The sequence below is a fragment of the Caretta caretta genome, chromosome 15, assembly GCF_965140235.1.
Source record: "Caretta caretta isolate rCarCar2 chromosome 15, rCarCar1.hap1, whole genome shotgun sequence".
Classification (NCBI taxonomy): Eukaryota; Metazoa; Chordata; order Testudines; family Cheloniidae; genus Caretta; species Caretta caretta.
In genome coordinates, this window is record NC_134220.1 from 17,032,652 (window position 1) to 17,054,578 (window position 21,927).

General features: G+C 43.4%; 1 protein-coding gene across 18 annotated transcripts in view; it reads right to left on the reverse strand.

Moving 5' to 3' along the window:
• Positions 1 to 21,927, reverse strand: part of ARVCF (ARVCF delta catenin family member) — a 446,960-nt gene that overhangs the window by 215,632 nt on the left and 209,401 nt on the right. The window contains exon 1 of one of the 18 annotated variants that reach the window (XM_048822061.2): positions 4,729 to 5,169. The exons of the other annotated variants lie outside the window; for them this stretch is intronic. Within the exon in view, the coding sequence (XP_048678018.2) occupies positions 4,729 to 4,749 (21 nt within the window). The 5' untranslated portion in view covers positions 4,750 to 5,169. Of the gene's footprint in view, positions 1 to 4,728; positions 5,170 to 21,927 lie in introns of those variants that run through there. 18 annotated transcript variants of the gene reach the window in all.

Here is a 21,927-nt window from a genome sequence, read left to right on the forward strand (position 1 = left end):
GGGACACATATGCTCACCCCTTCCCACATCAGGCATTTAACTGGGTCCAGGATGAGATAACAGAACTCCCACCACATAACCAATACCTCAGGACAGACCCCCTTCAGTCTGCCCATGGGACTAAGCTCAGCTTACTTCTGAACCCCCTCGCCCTCCCTCCCACAGGGGGTGTAGTGGATACCAAGGAGGATCTAGGTCTGTATAAGCTTCAAGACTCCCCTTGTCAGTAAAGGGACAAGGTCCACCAGTGAAACCCCAGGTCTCCTTTACCCTTGGAACCTAGCCCTTTCAGCATTTATCTTCCCCCGACACCAGCCTAAAGTTACAGCTAACTAAATATTCCTATATTATCTCCTGATGTTAGACTTCCTATTCCTACTCCTTTGTCTAACTGTGCCCCCACAACACTGCAAGGAAGGAGAAAAACCCACCAGACCTCTGCCAGTTTAGTGCAATGGAAAAAAAAAATTCCTTCCTGATCCCAAAACAGGTGAACAGTCAAACCCAGAGCTCAAGATACTACCAGTGTGGGAGGAGGGAGGGACAGTTGTGGAGCAAGTCAAAAGGACCCCCGGGAAAACTTTAAATTGGGAAGGAGGAAGCATGAAAGCCAATCAGCACCGCTATTCCCTGCCAGGCAGCCAGTGGAAGGGGAAGAAAACCCCTTCCCCTCAGTATATTTCTACCTGTTTCAGAGGTAAACAGAAGGGACCCAGCATTTCTGGGCTCGTGAGTTCTCCCTTTCCCCAAGCCTTATTAGGAATTTGGCTTCATTGCTACTAGTCCCATTAAACATTCTCAACCCCTTGTACTTGGTTAAATAGCTGCCACATTCCATATCAGAGGTAGCAGCATTTCATTGGTGGGTAAAGCGATTCCCGAATATAGCTTTCCTACACACACAAAAAATCTTTGTTAAAGAGTTAAGGCTGAAAGTGTTTTTCAATTAACTCTTCTTGTCCCTGCAGAAAGTTTTCAAAAATTTTACAAGTTAAAAAGTCTGGGCATGAACAGTTAAAGGACACAACCAGTTCCCACAGCTACATATTTTTAATCACAGTCATCCTACTTGTGCAACTTTAACTTTTCTCCATAATACTTGCAAAAAACTGCAAAGGTCAAAACAAGTTATTATGGGGCAACGTTAAGATTTCTTGGACTGAGTAAGTCAGATAGGAGAAAGGAAAGAATAGCCATTTTCAAGCATATAAACAGCAACATTTAAACAATCTTTTTTAACCCCTTCTTCAGTGTGCAGCTCCTCGGAAGAGCTAACCGAACCAAATACAAACTTGGAGTTTCTAGGCCACACCCTTTTGAAGGCCTGATGCACCAAAAAGACTTAGGAACACTCCAGAGAAAGGAAAGGAGGGGGAAATCTTAAAAATGGCAATGTCCTGAAACTTATTTTCTTATTTCTAATCAAAATTCTGAGAAAAACTTTACTATGAAATAAATGGGCTCTGCAAAATTTCAGGGTGGTTTCCTTTTAGTGGGAAAAAAAAAGAAGAGATGGGGTATTAAAATATCAGGCTACAACTGGGAGTTACCCTCTAACTTTACTGCAAAGTTGCTACCACCAATTTATTGCTGTTACAAAGCGGGATTAACATATATATAGGTATGTGTTAGGCATTATGGAGTTCGCTATCCCAAAAGTTATCAACTGTCCAGGATTGAATACTTCATGGAAAACTTTTTTTAAAAAACAACAAATTTTACTTATTAAGCACCTCCTTTTTCAGAGCCCATGCACACGTATTTGTATTACCATAGTGCCTAGGAGCTTTTTACAGGATCTTGTTGGCATATTTCTATCCTTTTCTCCAGCTATGTTAACACAATTTAATGACAATATTCACTGCTAACAGCAGATCCAGCATTCACTACTGTCCAAATCCTAAGGTTTTACCTGAATAAAAACTAACCTCAGTGAGTCCTGTGTAATTAAGGACCTCAGGATTTGGATTTAATAGATGCCTAAAAAACAAATTTCAGTACCATCTACTCTGGGATGTTGAAACCATTTAAGTGGGAGTGTTCAATGTAGACAAGAGCAAACCATGTTTAAATGTGCATGCTAGCCTAGATAAGAATCTAGGCTAGAAATTCAACCCCCTTTCTAGCTCTGTCCACACTGGACAAATCATGCCAGAAACCAGTTTAGTCAGAAAGATGCTTACAATGAGTTTAAAAACAAAAGCACCTAACTCAGGCTGTATTTCCGGTAACTTTTTCTTTCAGACTTCCCACTACTGCTACAGAGCCACAGCACTATGCCAACAGGCCACCAGCATTGTAACCACTGCATAATCCAACCCTGCTCAGAGCAAGTCTAAGGTTACGTGGCGATTGAAGTGCTGGTGCACGCCAGTGGCCCAACTACACCACCACCACCTGTGCAGCTCCAGCAGCGTAAGGGCAGCGTGGGTAAGTCTGAAGGGAAAAGGCTAGTGAAAGCAAGGTGTAAAGGGATTTAATCTACTTCAGGCCTTTACCCAACAAGGGGGAATTAGGTTTAATCGTCAGAAGAAAATAACCTTCTGCCCTCTGATAGAGTTCATGAGAGTCATTGGCTCCTGAAATTGGACAGTTTGAGGTGACTGATGCCTGTGATAAGAGCGTCAGCAGACTATCTATTTGCTGAGGCAGAAAGAAGAGGCAAGGTACAGGCCTGAACGGTATTGTGGCAGAAGAAACTATGGGCTGGTCAACACTACTGCTTAAGTCGATATAATTTATGGAGCTCAGGGGGGAGGGAGGAGACACACTCCTGAATGAAGTAAGTTACAGCAACCTAAACGCCGTCCACACCGGCAGTATGTCGGCGGGAGACACTCTCCCATCAGCACAGCGCATCCTCACCAGATGCGCTACGGCGGTGTAGCTGTGCTGTTTTAGTGCAGCAATGCAGACTTACCCTCCCCCTCTGCTGCCACCTCCTCCTCTACGGAGGATGAATACAGCAGACAATAAAGCAGTTGCAGCCACAGGGAATTGTGGATTTTGATATTTGGCCTGAAGTTAGTGCCTGATCCAGTGTTTGGAGCCAGTGATAGGCCTGAAGCAACATCCCATACCTAGATTTCAAATCTGAGCCTGAATGTCAAATCACTAACAGCCAAACCAAAACTCTTCACTCTTCTCCGAGTCTAGTTTTAATTTAAGATTAGTTTTCCTTTAATAATCTCAATTTCCATATTCTATACAACTGCACAATAAGTTACTTCGACAACAAGCAGTTCAAGAACCACCACAATTCTTAAAATAAAGAGCCCTCTAATTCCCACCTACAGTACCACCTGCAAGTTATACTGCAAAGTGACCTCAATCAACCCAGCATCCATGTTCCATCCAAAAGAAGGGCAGAGGAAATAAAATCTATCTATCCATCCATCCTAAACATGGAGAGGGTCACCTAAAATTGAGGCCATAACACTATCTTATTCGGACAATGAAAACAGATTTACATGGAGAAACTAACTGACATGTACAACTGATGCAGTTAAGGGTAATATTCCATTCCTTTCCATGTTCTGTTTCCCTCCCTGCCCATCCAGAAACACACAAGTCTGTTCATCTCAGATGTGCCTTTTTGATAGTTAGCATTCTGCTCCCGACCTCCAGCTTTTTCCTCCCAGTGGAAAAATATCCAAGGAGACAGGTTTCTGTTGCTAACTTTGTGTACATCAACCACCAATCACATGTAATTCAACAGCCAGAATAGTTTCAGGTCAAGCAATATAAAAAGGTAAAACACCATTCTTTCCTCTCTGAAAAGTCCACAGGTGGTGTACAACACAAGAAATACAGACAAACAAGCACCTAAACATGATAGGAATCCTACCATCTCTAGCAGAAAGGTCAATGGCCGCAAGAACCATCTGTATATCACTAATCATGCAAGGATTCCCACAAAGCCCAGGAAAGAGTGTGACTTTTTGATACCCCGGTTGCTTTGAGAAATCCAATTCAACTGTGTTACTAAGATGCATGGACAGCTTCTAGCTGAGATAATCAAAGGAAGCTGAACCACCACCACTTTGAACATGCTAGCCCATATTAATGCACATGAGTATCATCTGCAGGTTTTGCTCCTCTTATTCCAGGAAAGCAGAAGTCTACATGATCTTTATTTATATTTCACTTGCAAATGCTTTGCCCTGCAATGCCCAAAAACACTCCAAGGTAAGGTAGAATGTTTGAGTTTTTCCACAATAGTTCCACAACATTTTCTAACATTATGGGCCAGAGGGGTTTGTTTAAACCAACTTCACTTTATTTTTGATATTGAATGTACCAGAAGGTTATGTTAAAAACAAAAGAGAAAGCAAAGGAACGCTGAGTGGAGAACAAACCTTTAACAATGGCAGAGGGTTGGGGTTTTTTTTGGTAAATAAAGAACATTATTTCTAGCTATTCAGTGCCAAAGAGTGCCCTGGATTTACTGAACCTTGTTGAAGGTCAAAGTAAACAATAGCTTGCTTTTGGGGGGAGGTTCAATAGTTAACACAGAAGACAAAAGCAAAATCTCTCTCCAATAGTCTGTTAGAAAAGCAGCTTCGATTTCTCCTCTAACCCTCTGATTTAAAAAAATAAACCCCAAACCTCCCTCTCTTCCAGACAGACACTCTAACCAACCATCAAACAAACATGCATAAATAAATACAGATGATGTATAGCGGACCTGTGGGAGGAGGAGGGAAGCAATGTAAGTTTCGCACTAACCTGTTTGAGTTCTGCCGGCATTCATGAAAGGTGGCAGTTTTACAGTCCCTACCAGGCAAAGATCCGGATTACGGCAGGCTCTTTGTGGATCCAGCTCTTTGGCTTGACAGCCCGGTTCATTTGCCTTTCGAGCCTCTTTCCTGAATGAGCCCCCCTACACACACCCTTTGTAATCTGATCGATTGCAGTTTGAGAGCTTCTCGGCAGCCTATCTACACGTACAGCCGTTCCAGAGAAGAGAACCCACAATCAAAGTTGCTCTGAAGAAAAACTCGTGATAGCAGTAGAGCGGGGGGGGCTTCTTCAGATGGTTGATTTCTCTCCTAATCCCCTGGAGAAAGCAAACCTGATCTCCGCGTGCTGCTGCTCCTACTCTTCCTACCGCAGCTCCCAGTCCCTGCAAACTCAGTCCTCTTTGGGGGCGGAAACTGACAGACAGCCACAGCTGGAATCTCCAATAAAGCAGCACTAGCCACACCCAGCAAGCAGCAGCCTGAGAGAGTGAGACACACAGGCTGGAGCCAGTGTAAAACAGCGGGGGGAGGGCGTTTGTACTGCTGGGATCCTGCATGCTGTTCATCCGAGCGCCACAGCCTTACGGGGGGGGGAAGCAGGCTTCCTTCTCTTACTATAAAGGGATCGTGGCAGTTTGAAATCTTTACTCTAGTCAGTTTTTTATAAAACAGTTTTAAGTAGTTTCAGGGGCTGCCTGCCGTCAAGCGGCCCTCGCCAATGGTTTTATTTAACAGTCACATTTTCCCAAATTGGTTAGTCTCTAAGGTGCCACAAGTACTCCTTTTCATTTTCCCAATTTAAAATCTCCCCCCCCCCTTTGCTTTTGCTGCTGTGCGAAGGACCCACACAAACCCTGGAACCTGTGAAATGATTATACACTAACTAGAGTCAGCACCAAGTTGCCCATTCAAAAATCCCACCCATTCCGTATTTTTCCTTCTATTTTTTCCGGTTATTTTAGGAGGTTACTTGCAAGAAGAATAAATACAGGTTGTTTCCAGACAGGAAAGAGATTGTTACAGCTCATGGGGTCTCAGCCTCAAAGTAACTTCTCTAAAGAACACCCCTGAACCTGAAAAGGAGCTGAGCAGGTTTCTTTACGAACTAGGAGGGGTCTCAACATTTTATCAACTTGAGCAGGGAAATCCTTGTTTGCAGTTCGCTCACTTTGGACTGTGAAAATAAATAGACTAGCCAGCACTCATGCAGTAGCACAAAAGGAAGATCATCCATTTTTAATCAATCTCTCCTCCTCTCTTAGATTCCCAGCACAGGAAAACTGGGATTTGCAATTAACTAAAATCCTCAGATTATTTTTTTAACCATTTTATACACACATGGGGGTTACTACCAGGTACTGCCATAATACACACATATGCATGTAAAACACAATAATTTTGCCCTTTTGGTGGTACATTATTTCAGCAAAGAGCATTAGCTGTGCTATAGTTCATATTTTTCCTGCTCAGTAGAAAAAACACAGACTTTCCATCCAGATATTGCATGTTTTTGATATTCTTAATGTAAACAAGCTGCCCTAACTTATACACCTGCCCTTTAACAAAATATCTCAGTTGCTTTGCTGAAAGCACAGTTACTGAAAACGAAAAGTATCCTCCCATACCTCTCAGGACTAGGCTCTGGTCCCTCTTCCTGCACCTTGCAAGGAACTCAAAAGCACATTAAGTCTCCTGGGAAAGGCTCTTTCCTTGGAAACCTACCTTAGCTAGTGTGACCACTTTATCACCTGCTGATCCACAACAGGGGAAAGGGACAACACTTAACTAGCATTTTGACACTGGAACCCTGCCCTTCAGAGGTAAGCAATCAATGAGGTTTGAGTCAACCAGCTAAGCCCTGCCTCCAGTGCTAAATAACTGGCATTGCTTTCAGTGACTAGCCAATGGGTTGAGGATATTTCTCCTCTTTCATATTAGCTTCCTGCAGCAAACTACCCGTGCAATAAATAAATCCACCACTCTAACAGCCAGTGGCCTAAACAATGGTAATTAGGGATGAATTGCTAACTGCACTGCTGGGCACCAGCCCCCAAATTAGGGAGTGATCATGGAAAACAGGGACAACTACCAACAGCCTCTGAAGCCAGCTACCAAACAGAGAATGAGAAATTAGGGTCACACTTAAATATTTTGCATTTTCAAAGCATGCGTTTTCACACAGCAAGCTTGCTTACCCCCACAATTTCTCATACATCTCAGCCTCAATTCTAGAAAATGCTTCCAGTGTTACCAATAGGGTTACCACTTTTGAAATGCAACCCCCGCCCCCGCACACACAAGCAAACCCCCCGCAACCTCAACCCCCAACCACAAGTCAACTCCGTAACTCCCCCCCTTCAACGGCCACTTAGAGTACCTAGAGAGATAACATATATAGGTAAGATTGATAACATTGAACATCACCTCACTCTCCTATGACTCAAACCTTTTCTCATACATGTCGGTGGGCAGACAGCTGCTGTATTTTCAACAGTTTTGATCTGTTACCGCTTAAACTGCGGAAGTGGGAACACTGCAGCATCTTTAACTGGACATAGAAACTTCTAACATTAGATATCCCAGTGCATTGTGATAATAATGCAAATCCTTAGACCCACATGGAAAAAAAACAAACCCTGGCAAGTTAAATTATTTTTCTGGCAACTGGCACATCCATAAAAAAACTGGCCAAGGTGGTCAAATATTGGCCAAGTGGTAACCTTTGTTACCAACCTGTTAACTAACATCAATTGTAAGCTAAAAATAAGAAAGAGATGTCTCCCATAATGACGTTTAGAAACAGGAAGGAACCAGAGTTGTAACTTCAGCTTTTCTCTTACTATCGAGAAATGTCAGGGTTAGAGCTGGACACTACAGCTATGGGACAACTGTTTTTGGCTTTGCATTTTAGGGGCCAGAGAACTGAGCAGAACTATGTAGCTTTATTTTACAATTACTAATATCACAATTAACATCACAAAGGCTCCTCTGGTTGACAGCAATGGTAGATGCTGTGCAAAATTTCATCCCAATCTAAAACTTTTGTTATCTGTGCCACCTCAGTTTGCTCCAACAGGTGAGAAATGTTCAGAGTTCATCTAACATGGAGCAGTTTAGATTAGAGGCAGGTTGGCAATAGGCTTTGAAAACATCCTTAAAGGTCATGGCAAGGCACAAGAAGGAATACATCTTACTAGCTCAGGAGGGACAGGAGGAGACTCCTCCGTTAGTTAACTAAATAAAAGAGTTCAACTTCTACTGAGGCCACCCTGGTGTAGAAAAGTGCCATTCATGTCAGAAACATACAGGGATATGTGTCAGGGCCTGGGCCTTTATAATGTTTTCTTTTATTGAGTGTAAAGTCTATATCCATAGAGCATGGAAACAGCTACTCTTGAACGAAAGCCAACACAACCGAAAATTTCAGGCATGACCCTGGCAGCTCTGACTCAGTAAGCAGTCTCCCATGTTGTCAGATCTGAGATATTTTTGCAGGTCTTGTGATATTTGGTATTTTTCTTAAAGCCCCAGCTCCTGGAATCATGGTAGTATATAAGAATCTCAGTGTTTATTTAAAAAAAGTTTGCCTCCCTTATGGTTCTGGAGAAAAGCTTGAAAATATGAACCCCCAAAGGCTCAAAAACCAGAAGGCAAATCAAAAACCCAAAATGTATTTCAGGTCTCAAAATTTCTAAGCCAATCTCATGATGTTTAGAAGGCTCAGGTCATGAATTTTTGAACACCTGGGTTGGCCAATACTGAATCTGATGCTGAGAACAGTGGAACTACTCACTTGAAGAAGTGTTTGCAAAATTGGGGCCTTAAAGGACTCATTATGAACTTTACATTTTGGCAACAGGCTGCCTGTCCTTTGCCATCTCAGTGTTGATGATAGCTCACCTCTCTCATTCTAAGGGTTGCTTTTTGTCCCTATTCTTTCTTTCTACACTCCTCAGCACCTCGTTATTTTTTCTTTTTAACGCACCACCTTTCTTCCATCTGCAATCTTTTTTCTCTTTTAGCAATTAGAGGGGAAAATGGGAGATTTAAGCTCTATCCCAGTGCAGGATTTTCTTTAGTACTGTAAAGTCTGTCCAGGTTTTTTCCCAGGCTAGTCTTAAATGTCACAGAGAAAGAGGTTTCAATCACTTGATCAGAGACTATATCACAATAAGATCTTACCATAATGGTTTTCCTGGTGTTTAGCCCAAAATTTCCTTTTTTTAATTTCATCCACTATCCCTAGATATACCCATGTGAAAATCTTCCCTATCACTACTGCTGGTGTATGGATTCATCTGCTCAGGAGTAAAAGTGAAATGGTTTACAACTCTGCCTGGAGTCACAGCATATGACTTCAGTGACATGTAGATTCCATAAAGCCAGCAGAGCAGGAGCTCCCAAAGCAGCTCAAGAACCCTGGTTTCCCATAGAGACAGAAACATCAGGGTTGCCTTCATAACACTGAATACCAGTCAGCCTTTTTTCATTACTTTAGTGTCATGGATAAATCGGTTTCCTTTGTTCCATTTAATATATACAAAAGCAGCAAAGAGAGTCGGAATACTAAGTATTGGGGTATATTTGTGTGGGACATTGCTCAGGTGATGGGTCTTTTGTGGGATATCTTTAATTTGTCAAAATTCAGAGTTTCATTGGGAGAAGGTGATTGGTTTGGTTTATTCATTTTTAAAATGCTAAAAGCCGTTAGGCATGTTACTCGCTTCTGATCTAGTCTAAATTTCTTTTTATTAAAAAACAAAACCTGTTTTTGAATCGTAATGGCAAAGAAAAAAAAAGAACCATCTGAAACAATTCTACATTTTCTTTTTAAAAGAATCTTTTGAAAAGAGGGTTAAGGTTTCCTGGGTAAAGGCCTTGTGTGCTAAGTTTTAGTCCTGGGCAAATTTCCTGCACTTGAGATACTCACCCATGAAAACAGACTGGCAAAGGAAGGGAACAGTTAATGGAAATTCAAGTGCCACCTTTAACTGTATTGGCCTAAAAACACAACTATGTCTTTGGCTAAAGATACATCTTCATTTTAAGTCCTGTTCCTAAAAAGCACTTAGGCAGCATTACGTATCACTTTCCGTCACCACAGCTATAGTTAAAAGAATATTTTGTTCAGCCCAATAATTTGGCAGTTTAAAAAGGACAGAAGCTTTTTACCATGAATAAACTATGCTATTTATTTTAAAATAAAGGCTGTAATTACACTTGGTATTCAGCCTCAGGCTGCTGATGGCCATCTTCAGGCAAAGAGGGCAATTGCCCAAGGGCCTGGGCGGGCCGCAGGGCTCTTAGGCGCGAGCGGGGTGGTGCCTGCGGTGGCGAAGGCAGCTCGGCGGGCGTGTGGAAGCCCTGGTCGTGCCGGAAGAGCACACCCAGCAGCACAGCCGGCAGCTCACTGGGCACCAGCGACACAGCCAGCAGCAGCTCGCTGGGCACCAGCCAGTGCAGGCAAAGCACCGCCCAAATGTCAGGAGGACCTTTCTAGGAGGCCCACTGACTGTTCTGCCCTGGAGGCCCGGAATTGCTGTCAGCGGGCCTGGCCATCTTTGGGCATTCTGTTCTGATTTACACCAGTGTATGTCCCCTGACTTCAGTGAATTATTCCAGACTTGCAACAGTGAAACTAAGGGCTTGTCTTCACATAGAGAAGATACTATTACACTGACAGGAGAGCTTCTCCCATCTGCATAGTTAATCCACCTCTCTGAGACACGGTAGCTCACCTGTCAACATAACTCTGCTGACCCGGGGGGGGTTAGGTCAGTATAACGATGTCACTCAGGTGTGTCGATTTTTCACATCCCAAGTGATATAGTTATACTGATACAGGTCTGTAGTGTAGACCTGGCCTAAGAGCAGAATCTAACCATAAGCATGACGTCACTTTTAGTAAGATGACCCAGGCTAGCAACAGATTCAGTAATTCAGCTATGTCGATTGTAACCCCCAATTTCATTTACAAACTCCTTTCACAATATAGGTACTTTTTGCGCTTTCAAGACAGCAAAAGTGAACCCAATGGGAGACGTGAAGATTTGAGAAAACTGGCTATACAATTTATGTATTCTGGCTTATATTATGAAGTTGTTACTATACAGATTGTTGTATCGCTGAATGCCTCTTTATAAATGTGGAATCCACCACTGATTAACAGGGTTGTATTGTGTCTCTGCCAGATGTGGGACAACAGTGAGTTGTTAGAATTTAATGGCTGCCTATGTAGGCGGAAACAATTGAATGACAATGGATTAGTGAGATAGGTTCTGGTGACTATGGAGAACAGCAAGGTATTTCACAATAGCAAGGGAGTCTAACAAAAGATGCCTATTTTCAACTATTAATAGAACCTGTATGATTAAAATGCAATGAATTAAGATGAGAATCAGTCATGCCAAACCCGCTTAAAAAAAATGCAGAAATTGGGCTTGTTTTTGGCTTCCTTGGCTTGAGAGTTGCTTCTTGGCTAGTTTTTGGCTTGCAGCTTGTTGCAGCTTGTTGCTTTTTGCTTTTTTTTTTTTTAATCAGCTCCCGTCAAGCCGGGACAAAGGGGGGCAAGCAGGGGCACGGGGGGGAGAGAGTCAGGGTGCACCACAGACCCTGACTGCACGCCGGGGGGGATCTAGTCACATAGAGTGTTGGTTGGGGTTCTTAGGGACTGGCTTATTTTGGCCTTGTTTTGAAATGGGATTAGCTTGATTTTTGGCTTATTGTGGGTTTTTATTTACTACATGAAAGTTGGCTACTGTGATGAGAATATGTCCTTGAAATACTAACCACATAGGAACTATGCTTGGAAACTTAAATTGTCATACGAAAATGAAAATCATCATTCGCCTTCCCCCAAAGGACAAGGACCAAGCTCTCAGCAATTTAGTTACTAACTTTTTTAGTTTAAAATACTTTCTCCAGGAGTAATCTACTATTAAAAATTCATACAGTGAGTTGACTCAATACAGGCCATGCTCGCACTCTGATGCCTGTGATTCTCAGTCGGTAATGCACTTGATCCTAATGAGTTGCTCCTGCAAGGTGCTAAGTGCTCTCAACTCCAGCTGACTTCAGTAGAACTTAAAATTTTCATACTGGTAACCTCCGTACAGCAGGCTTTTTATATGTCATGCACTCTGGTCCTATGGGTCCAATTCTGGTCCCACTGAAATCAATGATAATGCTCCCATTGATTTTTTGGACATGCATTTTCACCATCTGACTTCTTGCATTAATTTAGAGCCCACTCCTGTGGGGCTAGATTCTGCCCCGTGCACTGTCAGGAGTGCAAAAAGGATTATAAAAGACCCATGCAATCTTTGGGGTCCCCAGCAGGAATTCAGGTGTGCTGGTGTGTACTCCCTGGGGCAAAGGGCCCCAGGGAGTACACACCAGCACACCTGCCGCACCACCTTTGGCCTTGTGATGACCTCTCCCCATTTCAGATATTACCAGCAGTGGTGCCCTAGGCAGTTTCCACGGTATACATCTGATGAAGTGAGCTGTAGCTCACGAAAGCTCATGCTCAAATAAATTGGTTAGTCTCTAAGGTGCCACAAGTACTCCTTTTCTTTTTAGGAGGAAGCAGGTATTATAAACCCTGTTGGGATTCTGGCTAGTCCCAGTAGAGGGGCAGAGAGGGTGACTTTCCTGTGCATCCATGCAAGAACTGATCAAAATCTGATCCAGATAATTTCCTGGAAAGTCAACGAGATGCCTCTCATGAGTAACAACTGAAGGATCAGCCCCTACATTTTTAGAGTGTCAGCTGAGTTTAGACGAGGACTAAACCCACACTGGAAAATTCAATCACATTTGACAGTCTGCTCAATACCAGCGATAATGCAGCAGCATGGAATAAATATCCCTGGATCCCTCCTAAAGTGGGAATTTTGGCACTGAAAGAGCGAAATAGCATTGCAGACCTCTGTAGAGCAGTTGGAAACCAACAGTGATCTTGTTTGCACCTCACCTTATCTGTGAGGAAAGAATGCATGTCACTTTCCACTACTGTCAGTCCCTTAATATGAGCACAAATATTTTAGTCCCAGGGAAAGAAAAGCATAAACTTCCCTACAGCCAAGGGGCCCTGTGGACAGTAGCTAAATAGAACGAAACTTGACACACCAGGCGAAAAGGGGACTGCTTGCAGTCTGCATGGGGAGGGGATGGAAGGAGCAGAAGACTCCTCAGGTACTCAAGCAAAGCCTCAGTTTAGATCAGGCTATACTTTTTTCCCACTGCTGTGCTACCTGTAACTATATGTGCAGTTCTAATACATCTATCACCTGTAATAACAAGACGGCAGAATTGGCCCCGAAATTTCAACAGTCAAATTCTACAAACCTATACTGCTCTACTTTAGGGCAGAGAATCTTAGTAGATATGCTGTGTTGCCTTTATCAAAGGAACTGATTAATCTCCGTAATTTGGAAACAAAAAGCAAAAACCGTGATCCAGTAGCTTACTGAATCTGTCAAGAACCCTACATGCTATTTGGGTCAGCAAAATCAACGGGCTTGATGTTACACAGGTGTAACACTACTGATCGAAGCGGTGGCTTTTTTCTCAGAAAACATCTGCACTAACTTCTTCTTGTAGCTTTGCATTCCTGCAGTGTGCTCTGCTGTCCTTTTCAGCTTATCTTTTGCTTGAACCCCGGCCTCGCTTCCTCAAAAGGAACGTCACTTTCGGCAAGAGCTTGTGTTCCACCACTCCACCATAAAGGCACTGCAGTATTAATATGGAACAGAAAAATGCTGACACTCAATTACCGACACAAAATACAGCAGACAGCAAACTTCCTTATCAAAAAATAAATTAAAAAATCAACACTTGCTTATTTTTAATTTCTCTGTTTCAGCTGGCTCCAGAAAAATAAGTGATGAGAATTTTAAACATGAAACATTCAGTAGCTTTGTTTTTGCAGGTTGGTTTTGCTTGAGCAGCCAGATGCACGTTTGCACAGTGGAAAAAGATTGAAGTGGGGTTACTCTTAACTTGGTTGATTAATGGCATTTTGAGCTGGGTTTTCAAGTTGTCCTGACAAAGACAGCCAGTTTGGAATCTCTCAAGTCTTTCCTCCCTCATGTTCCCTTAAACCCCTATGTCTCCCTAATGCCTTGGTTAAGTTAAAACAAAGGCAAAGCAAGAACTAAAACTATATACGGATTCAAGGATGATATAGGATGTGGACATGCCCTGTGCTGGAGAAATTTATTTCAAGTGTTCTCACTAGTTCTAAGGCAAAAGCCCTAGTGTGTCAAGAGTCTGGACCTGTATTACTACTATGTAGTACCATGTTAGTTAAACCTGCGAAAAGGCAAGTCTAATCAAAACGGCAGTAACAAAAGCTCGTCGGGCTAGAGCACTGACAATTGAAATGGTGGGAACCTTTTTTTTTAGAAATAGCCTGATCTACAAATAGCTTTTCTCCTGCTTTTACTATCCCAGTTTGGAATTGTTAAAGCAGTAAAATTCCCAGAATGGGGATGCAGTTATACCAGTCTAAGGCTCTTTTATACTGGTATAACTGCTTCCAATCCACACTCAGGTTAATTTAAATATTTCAGTCAAAAAAAAAAAATCAGAATCTGTGAGGTATACAAACCCCACACTGGAGAACAAGGGGTTAAGGTGCCACTCTAGGCTTAGCTAGCTCCACCCCACCACATCTGCAAGGCACAAGCACAGACTGGAGGAGTTGTTTAAAAGGGGAGCAGAACAGCTCGCTTGTGGGCAAGTGAGGGAAGAGAACAGACCTTCAACCCTTTGCTCCGGAGGGAGGAGCTTCCCAGACAACCACTGCCTTAAACCCCCTCCTTGAGGGAAGGATGGGCCAGATCGTGACACATCTGAGAGGGAGTCATTCCCCTCTCTCTTATTAATTCAGTTTCTTTGCATTAATTCCCCTTCCTTTTTTGTTTATGGACTACCCCAGAAGTGAAGAGACTTTTGAAGTGATCTTGGCTGGAGGACCAAGTACAGGAAGAGGCAGGCCATCACAGGCGCCAACTCTGTGGGTGCTCTGGGGCTGAAGGACTCATGGAAAAAAATAGTGGGTGCTTGCCGCCCCTTCCCCCCCGCGCAGCCCTGGCAATCAGCTCCCACCACGGACAGCTATAATAGGAGCTTTCCCTGGCACAGCCACCAGAGGGCCACGGTGGCCCTGCCCCCTTCCCTGAGGCCCTCCCACCCACCACCGGCTCCGGCTGCCATCACCTGCCTACCTGCACTACATCCCCCCTGCCCCTCCCCCCCCGCAGGTCTTGATGCTGATCAGCACATCGCTTCTCCTTGGGGCGGGGGAGTGAGGAGGGATGTTGCAAGCAAGCAGCAGGCACAGGGGTCTGGCAGGGGAGTGAGGTGGCTTCACTGGGCATTGGGGCCACTGGCTGTGGGGCGGGAGGGGTGCTGGCTCTAGTGTCCGGCATTCAGGTGGGGGCCAGCTCGGCCTCAGGTGGGGAGCCGCCTGGAGTGGCACGCAGCCCGGCACTGTGGGGGCTGGCCCAGGGTGGGCAAGCCAGGGCTCCTCTGGTCGCGGGGGGCCTCATGGCTCCTCCTGTTATCGGGGGGTGGGTTGCGGGGCTTTGGCATGCGGGGAGGCAGGGCCTTGGGCAGAAGGGGCGGGGCTGGCTGGCTAGCCTCCTCAAAGTGGGGGTTCACCCGCCGCCTATGGCTCCCACCTGCCAGCAGGCCCCATCGATCAGCTCCTTCCCCCCCAGCACCTCCTGTCCGCCGGGTGATCACCTGTTCAGGAGTGCAGGAGGCACTGTGGGGGAAGGAAGAGGTGGAGGGAGGGGGCAGAAGAGTTGGGGCAGGGGTGGGAAGAAGCAGTGTTGGGGTGGGGGCTTGAGGGAAGAGGTGGAATGAAGGTGGGGTGTGGGGCACAGCAGGGGTTAAGCACCCCCCGGAAATTGGAAAGTCAGTGCCTCTGCAGGCCACTGCAGAGGTGGAGAGGCCATGGGTTGGAGACCCTCAGCAGAGACAGAGCTGCTATGTCATGCCTGGCAATGAGTCAACCCATTCATAGAACCCTACGTGAAATAGTAAAATCTGTATGGCACCTGGCCTTAGTGAATCTGTAATAACCCTTCACAAATAGGATAATCACAAACCATGCTCCAGATAAATGCTTCATTCAGTTAGCGACGTTTAAGAGAGCAAATTACTCTGTGTTGTATAACAAAAGGTACAAACAAGAGACTCAGTCCTACCCTCAGATGTATGGGCATGCAATGGTACTAATGCATTTGCACAACTGCTCAGCGGTGCTGATTTGACAGGACAGGCATACAGACGCTCATCATTGGCCTAAGTGCAGGATCAGGCACTTAGATGAACAAAAACATGAATAAAATCAGATGAGAGCATTAAGTAGTAACTTAAGTGTAATGTGATAGCATCCTGATAGGGATGCAATTTGCTCTGATACACTAATTAAATTAGAGGGACACTTTCAAAATGGTACACAAGGATTAGTTTCCTAACTCCCATCAATAGCAAGAGCCACACAGCAAATCCTAGAGCACTGCTTTGAAGATGTAACTTATTGCCCATCTTTGCACCTTTTCCCTCCGTGTTGGGTTTTTACATGGTGTGATCACAACCCAAAAAGTTTACAAGATGAAATAAATCTTTGAAGCTGTGGAGCTGCTGGACTAACACTGAGCCAGACAATAGTTTAAGGTTATTTGATCAAAATGTGAAAAACCCATGTTTGTATATTGTGTTACTTTGCCACTCCACTTGGGGAAAACAGCCATTGAAAACAAAATCAACGTACTAATTGTATTTATAGTTTCCAATCCTAGGTCTCCTAAGACAGCTCATCATGAACAAAACACATGCTGGGAGGAATAGGTATAGAATCACCACACAGGTTCCCCTACACCCACTGTTCAGTCAATATTCACTGCTTAGCAATGTATGCCAATTCCGTGTTCTCTACACAACACTAAATCCAGTTTTCCTTCCCCAGTGGGAACTATTATTTCCCATGAAACAGTATTCCATAAAGCACAGTAGAGATCTACAGAACTCACAGGAATAACACCATCAGTTTAAACAGCAAGAATGCAAATGGGTGACAGAGTATTAACATTCTAAGACACAATGTGCCTCACAGTAAATTCATGTCCACATTTCTTTTAATACCAGGTTTTGTAATTCTATATATTGTATTTGCACATTCCATTTTGGGTATAAGCTACCTGCCAGTGCCCTAGCCAACTGTTAAAGAAAATTCTAAGCTCTATTTGTAGAGCATTCACGAAATAAAGGTTAAAAGAATGAGAAATCAAGGTCAAAGCCATGAAATACAATGAACAGTTTAATTCAGTAGGTTATTTTGTCAATTTTAAGTCTTTTCAGACTCCATTTTAATGGTCTCAATTCAACGTGCAGGAGGGACAGTCCTGTGGGCAAGGCACAGGACACAGAGTTAAAAAGATCTGGGATCTACTGCACATTATTCCACAGAGTCTCTGTAAAACCTTGGGCAAGTCAATTAGTTTTTGTGTCTCAGTTTTCCACTCCGTAAAACACGGATACTTGCCTACCTTGCATGAGCGGGAAAACACTTTCAAATCCTTGTAAAGCACTGCAAGATCACTGGAAAGAAGACTGGAGAGATCAAAGTATTGTTGTGTTGTAGTCATTGGGATAAGCTAGCCTGACTGAGAAAACGGTGCTGTATTTTTTTTTTTTTATGAAGCATTAACATGAATGGAAGTTGTCAGTGTATTGATAGGGGCAGGAGCCTTTGAATGTGAATATTTTTGGTCAGATCTCCAGTTGATGTGAATTGCCCTAGCTTGATTGAAGTTAATGCCAATGTATACCAGCTAAGGATCTGGCCTTTTATTGTTATAAGTTTCATGTCTGTGAGCTGTTTTTATTAAAAAGAATGTTCTTTAATATTAAAATATTATGTGCTCGGAATGGTTAGCCGCGATCCAATGACAATATTGCTCCTCTTTGCAGTTCAGGGTGCTATAGTAAAGACCCTACACATGTTCACTTTCATATCTTTTCTCTATCGTTCCACTGCTCACAGTAGGAACTAAGTTGAAGTTTGATTTGAAACAAAGTGAAATAGAAGCAGGCAGATTAAATAAAATCCCTCACACATGAAGGGTTTTAAGGTTTATCAAGCTTAGAAAAAAATCACATCATCACTGGAGTCTTTAAACATTTGTGAAAGAAACAAGATACGCTCTATTCATAAATACCATACTTAAAAGGTTATTGTGCTATGTCTGCACCGGTAAAAGGATAAAATGTCCAAATTCATCTGTGCTGCCAGTACCCTGACACCTTGGGACATCAAACTACAGAGTCATCTTTTTCCAGTCTTGTCTTCTACAGCAACATGTAGGGAAGCAAACAAGAATGCCTGGACAGCTGGCTCTGCTCATTTGAGGGCAACTGGATTTCAGTTTTGGTAACATATAGCCAGGGCCAGTCACATAGCTTCTAGTGCCCAAAGCTACAGAAGAATACACTGACCTGAATGGAGCTAGAGGTGGTATGGGTTTTAGCAAGAATTTCTATTAACAGAATGAACACTGTAAGATGAATATGCACTTAAACTTTACACTATTACCGTGTTGTAGGGCAGGAAAGGCTTCCTATGCCATTTTTAAGGGTGGCTGTGATACTGGCAGGCCAGGTGACGCTCATGCAAGGCCCCTAAGCCTGACTGAACACTGACAAATGCATAGCTGGAAACCAGTCTGGGTTACTGTGTGTTAGTATTGTTAAAATAGGCATTTGATTTATAAAAATGTGTTACTCTATGAAATGCTTGTAAGTTGCTGCATGAATTAATTTCACTTACAAAATCTGTATCCCAGATTAAAAGGTAATATTTAAGTGTTTTCTCTGAGACTGTGAAAGTTTTTGCTCTGATACTATAAACTCCCCAGTCGGGGGGTGAAGCATTAACAAGTCTTAAATATTATAGGGATGGTCTAGATCAGGGGTGGGCAAACTTTTTGGCCTGAAGGCCACATCTGGGTATAAAAATTGTATGGTGGGCCATGAATGCTCACAAAATTGGGGTACAGGAGGGGGTGAAGGCTTTGGCTGGGGGTGTGGGCTCTGGGGTGGGGGTGCGGGCTCTGGGGGTGCAGGCTCTAGAGTCCCGGAATGGGGCAAGCCCCTGACCCTGCTCCCTGGTGGGAGCTCGAGGGCTGGATTGAAAGGCCTTACGGGCCAGACGCAGCCCACAAGCCCATAGTTTGCCCACCTCTGATCTAGATAATACTTAGTCCTGCCCTGAGTGCAGGGGACTGGACTAGATGACCTCTTGAGGTCCCTTCCAGTCCTATGATTAGTTTACCACAAGAAGTGTCATCTCCTTCCCAACAAAAGAATGCCCACAGACACCAGACAAGCCATGTATAACATCAGTGGACAAAAGACTTTGTGTGCACAAACCCTTGTCCCATTATCTTGAGCTCTGGGGGAATGGAATAAAAGTCCATAAGAAACTGTTATCTCTATGATGCTTGAACTCTGAGGGGCAAAGATTTCTAAGTAAAAGCAAGGGATCCCCAACCATTTAGCTTTGGTTAGCCCTAAAGAACATATAGAGCTTGCATATCGTAGCAGCTTCTATCATCTTTTGAAACCTAACACTACAACTCATTTGTGTGAAATGGAGGACTTGTGGCACCTTAGAGACTAACAAATTTATCTGAGCATAAGCTTTCATGAGCTAATGCATCCGCTGAAGTGAGCTGTAGCTCATGAAAGCTTACGCTCAAATAAATTTGTTAGTCTCTCAGGTGCCACAAGTCCCCCTTTTCTTTTTGCGAATACAGACTAACACGGCTGTTACTCTGAAACCTGTCATTTGTGTGAGTATGTTAACCTGCTTTAAACATGTAAATAACTCTTTATTTCTTTTCCATAGTTAATAAACCTTTAGTTAGTTTATTATAGGATTGGCTCAAGCCTTGTTTTTGGCTTGAGATCTGAGATGCAACTGACCTGGGTAAGTGACCGGTCCTTTGGGAATGGGAGCAACCTGAATATTGTTGTGATTTGTGGTGTAAGGGACCATCTATCACAGGGGCAAGCTTGTCTGAGTGGCAAGATAGACCAGAGTACTCATGATCTGCCAGTGTGCTCTTGTTTTGACTCTCTTTGCATCTAAGGTGGTCTAGGTGTTCTAGAGGGCCCTTTTTCCAACAGCATCTAGGGAGGCAGTTACAGCTTCCTCTTATGATTGTAGCCCCTGCCACTGTGATCCATGGCTTTCTGGATTTCTAGAATGGATTACTGCAATGCCCTCTACATGAAGCTTCCTTTGGAGACAACTTGGAAGAGACACATGGTATAAAATGCATTTACCCAGGTTTGTTTAGCCGCATTAACCACATAGAACTTGTTACTCCTCTCTCCAGGAATCACACTTGCCAGCAGAGCTGGCTGCCCACATGGAGTTAGTTAATCATCCCCCGACCAAGGAAAGTACAAGAGGCAAGCACCCAGCCCCTGCACACCCAGGAACTTTGGCAGGCGTGCTGCCTCCAACAAAGGACTGTGCAAGCCAAGTACAACTGAGCTCCCCCAGTTTTTCCTCAGGCAAAATTCACTGAAGTCAATGGGAGTTACAACTGTTTATCAGCTCTCAGGGGGGTCATAGCGTGGTAACAATATTTAAGCAGATCTTCCCCTTCATGGTACATCATAGCATTTGGTTCTGTGGACAAAAAGACTTCAAGCATCATTCCAGACCTTTCCAATTAACATGTGAACAAACCTTTTCTTCAGTATTTATAGTGGGAGAGGTGGTGAAATGACTTTCCTGGACATCAAAACAAATATTTTTAAAAGCCTTCAGCAACCCCCCCCCTCCATGTTTTCCCCCATTTAAATAGCTACACTTAAGTAAAAATCTTTTTGCAATTAGAGTGCATCTCTGACATTATTTGCCCATCTGACATTTCCTGGTGGCGGTTAAGAGATGATGTACACTGCTAAATAATGCCTGAAGCATATGCAGCAAACGTAGACAAATGGAGTACAATTTGCTTGTGCTGTTTGTGCACTCCAAGCTCACGCTGAACAGACAGAATGACATAAGATTATTTTTCTTTCCATTTAGTGAAATGGCTAGCTGAGCTGCTTGCAGCCTAGAACAAGAATATGCTGTTGAGATAACGAACAGCTTAAGGTTGGTGTAAAAATAAAAAAAGGAGTACAGCTGACAAGGTATCTAGAATGAATTAGAAACAACATTTGCATAAGTCCTTGATTTTGTTTTTAAAGGACTTCAGGAAACTATTACAATTCTCACACTTTGCTTCTGTCCTCTTCCCTTTTCTAAAGCATTTTTTGTTTAAAATAAAACAAAAGAACAAAAATGAAGCTAAGAATGACGTCTGGGAGAAGCTCGGGAGTGCATTATTACAAGGGCAAGCAGTGATGCTGCTGCAGGCATACAGCAAAGCTTTCTCTACAAATACTTCACTGAGTAAGTCTCTTGGCCAGTGTCCACCCCAACTGTCAGACAAGATGTAAAACAGAAGCCCTGGTCACAGGGGTCATTACAGATTATATGGCACTTTCCAAAAGAACGGGTTGTTAATCCTCATTTCTTGCCCAAATTCCAGATGGGATAATTAGATTTGGTATATAATTCCCTTTGTAGATTCAAATGGAAAAACTCTAATATTAGCTACAAGGTTACGTTTTTGAAAGCCAGAATGGCCATACTAGGTCAGTCCAATGGTCCAGCCAGCCCAGTATTCTGTCTTCCAACAGCAGCCAGTGCCAGATGCTTCAGAGGGAATGAACTGAACAGAGTAATTGATCAGTCCTCTGTCGTCCAGTCCCAGCTTCTGGCAGAGGTTTAGGGACACCCAAAGCATGGGGTGGTGTCCCTGATCATTTTGGCTAATAGTCATTGATGGACCTATTCTCCATGAATTTATCTAATTCTGTTTTGAACCCAGTTATACTTTTGGTTTTCACTACGTCCCCTGGCATTGAGTTCCACAGGTTAACTCTGCATTGTGAGAAGAAGTACTTCCTTATGATTATTTTAAACCTCCTGCCTATTAGTTTCTTTGGGTGACCCCTGGTTCTTATGTTATGAGAAGGGATAAGTAATACTTCCTTATTCACTTTCTCCACACCATTCATGATTTTATAGACTATCACATCCCCC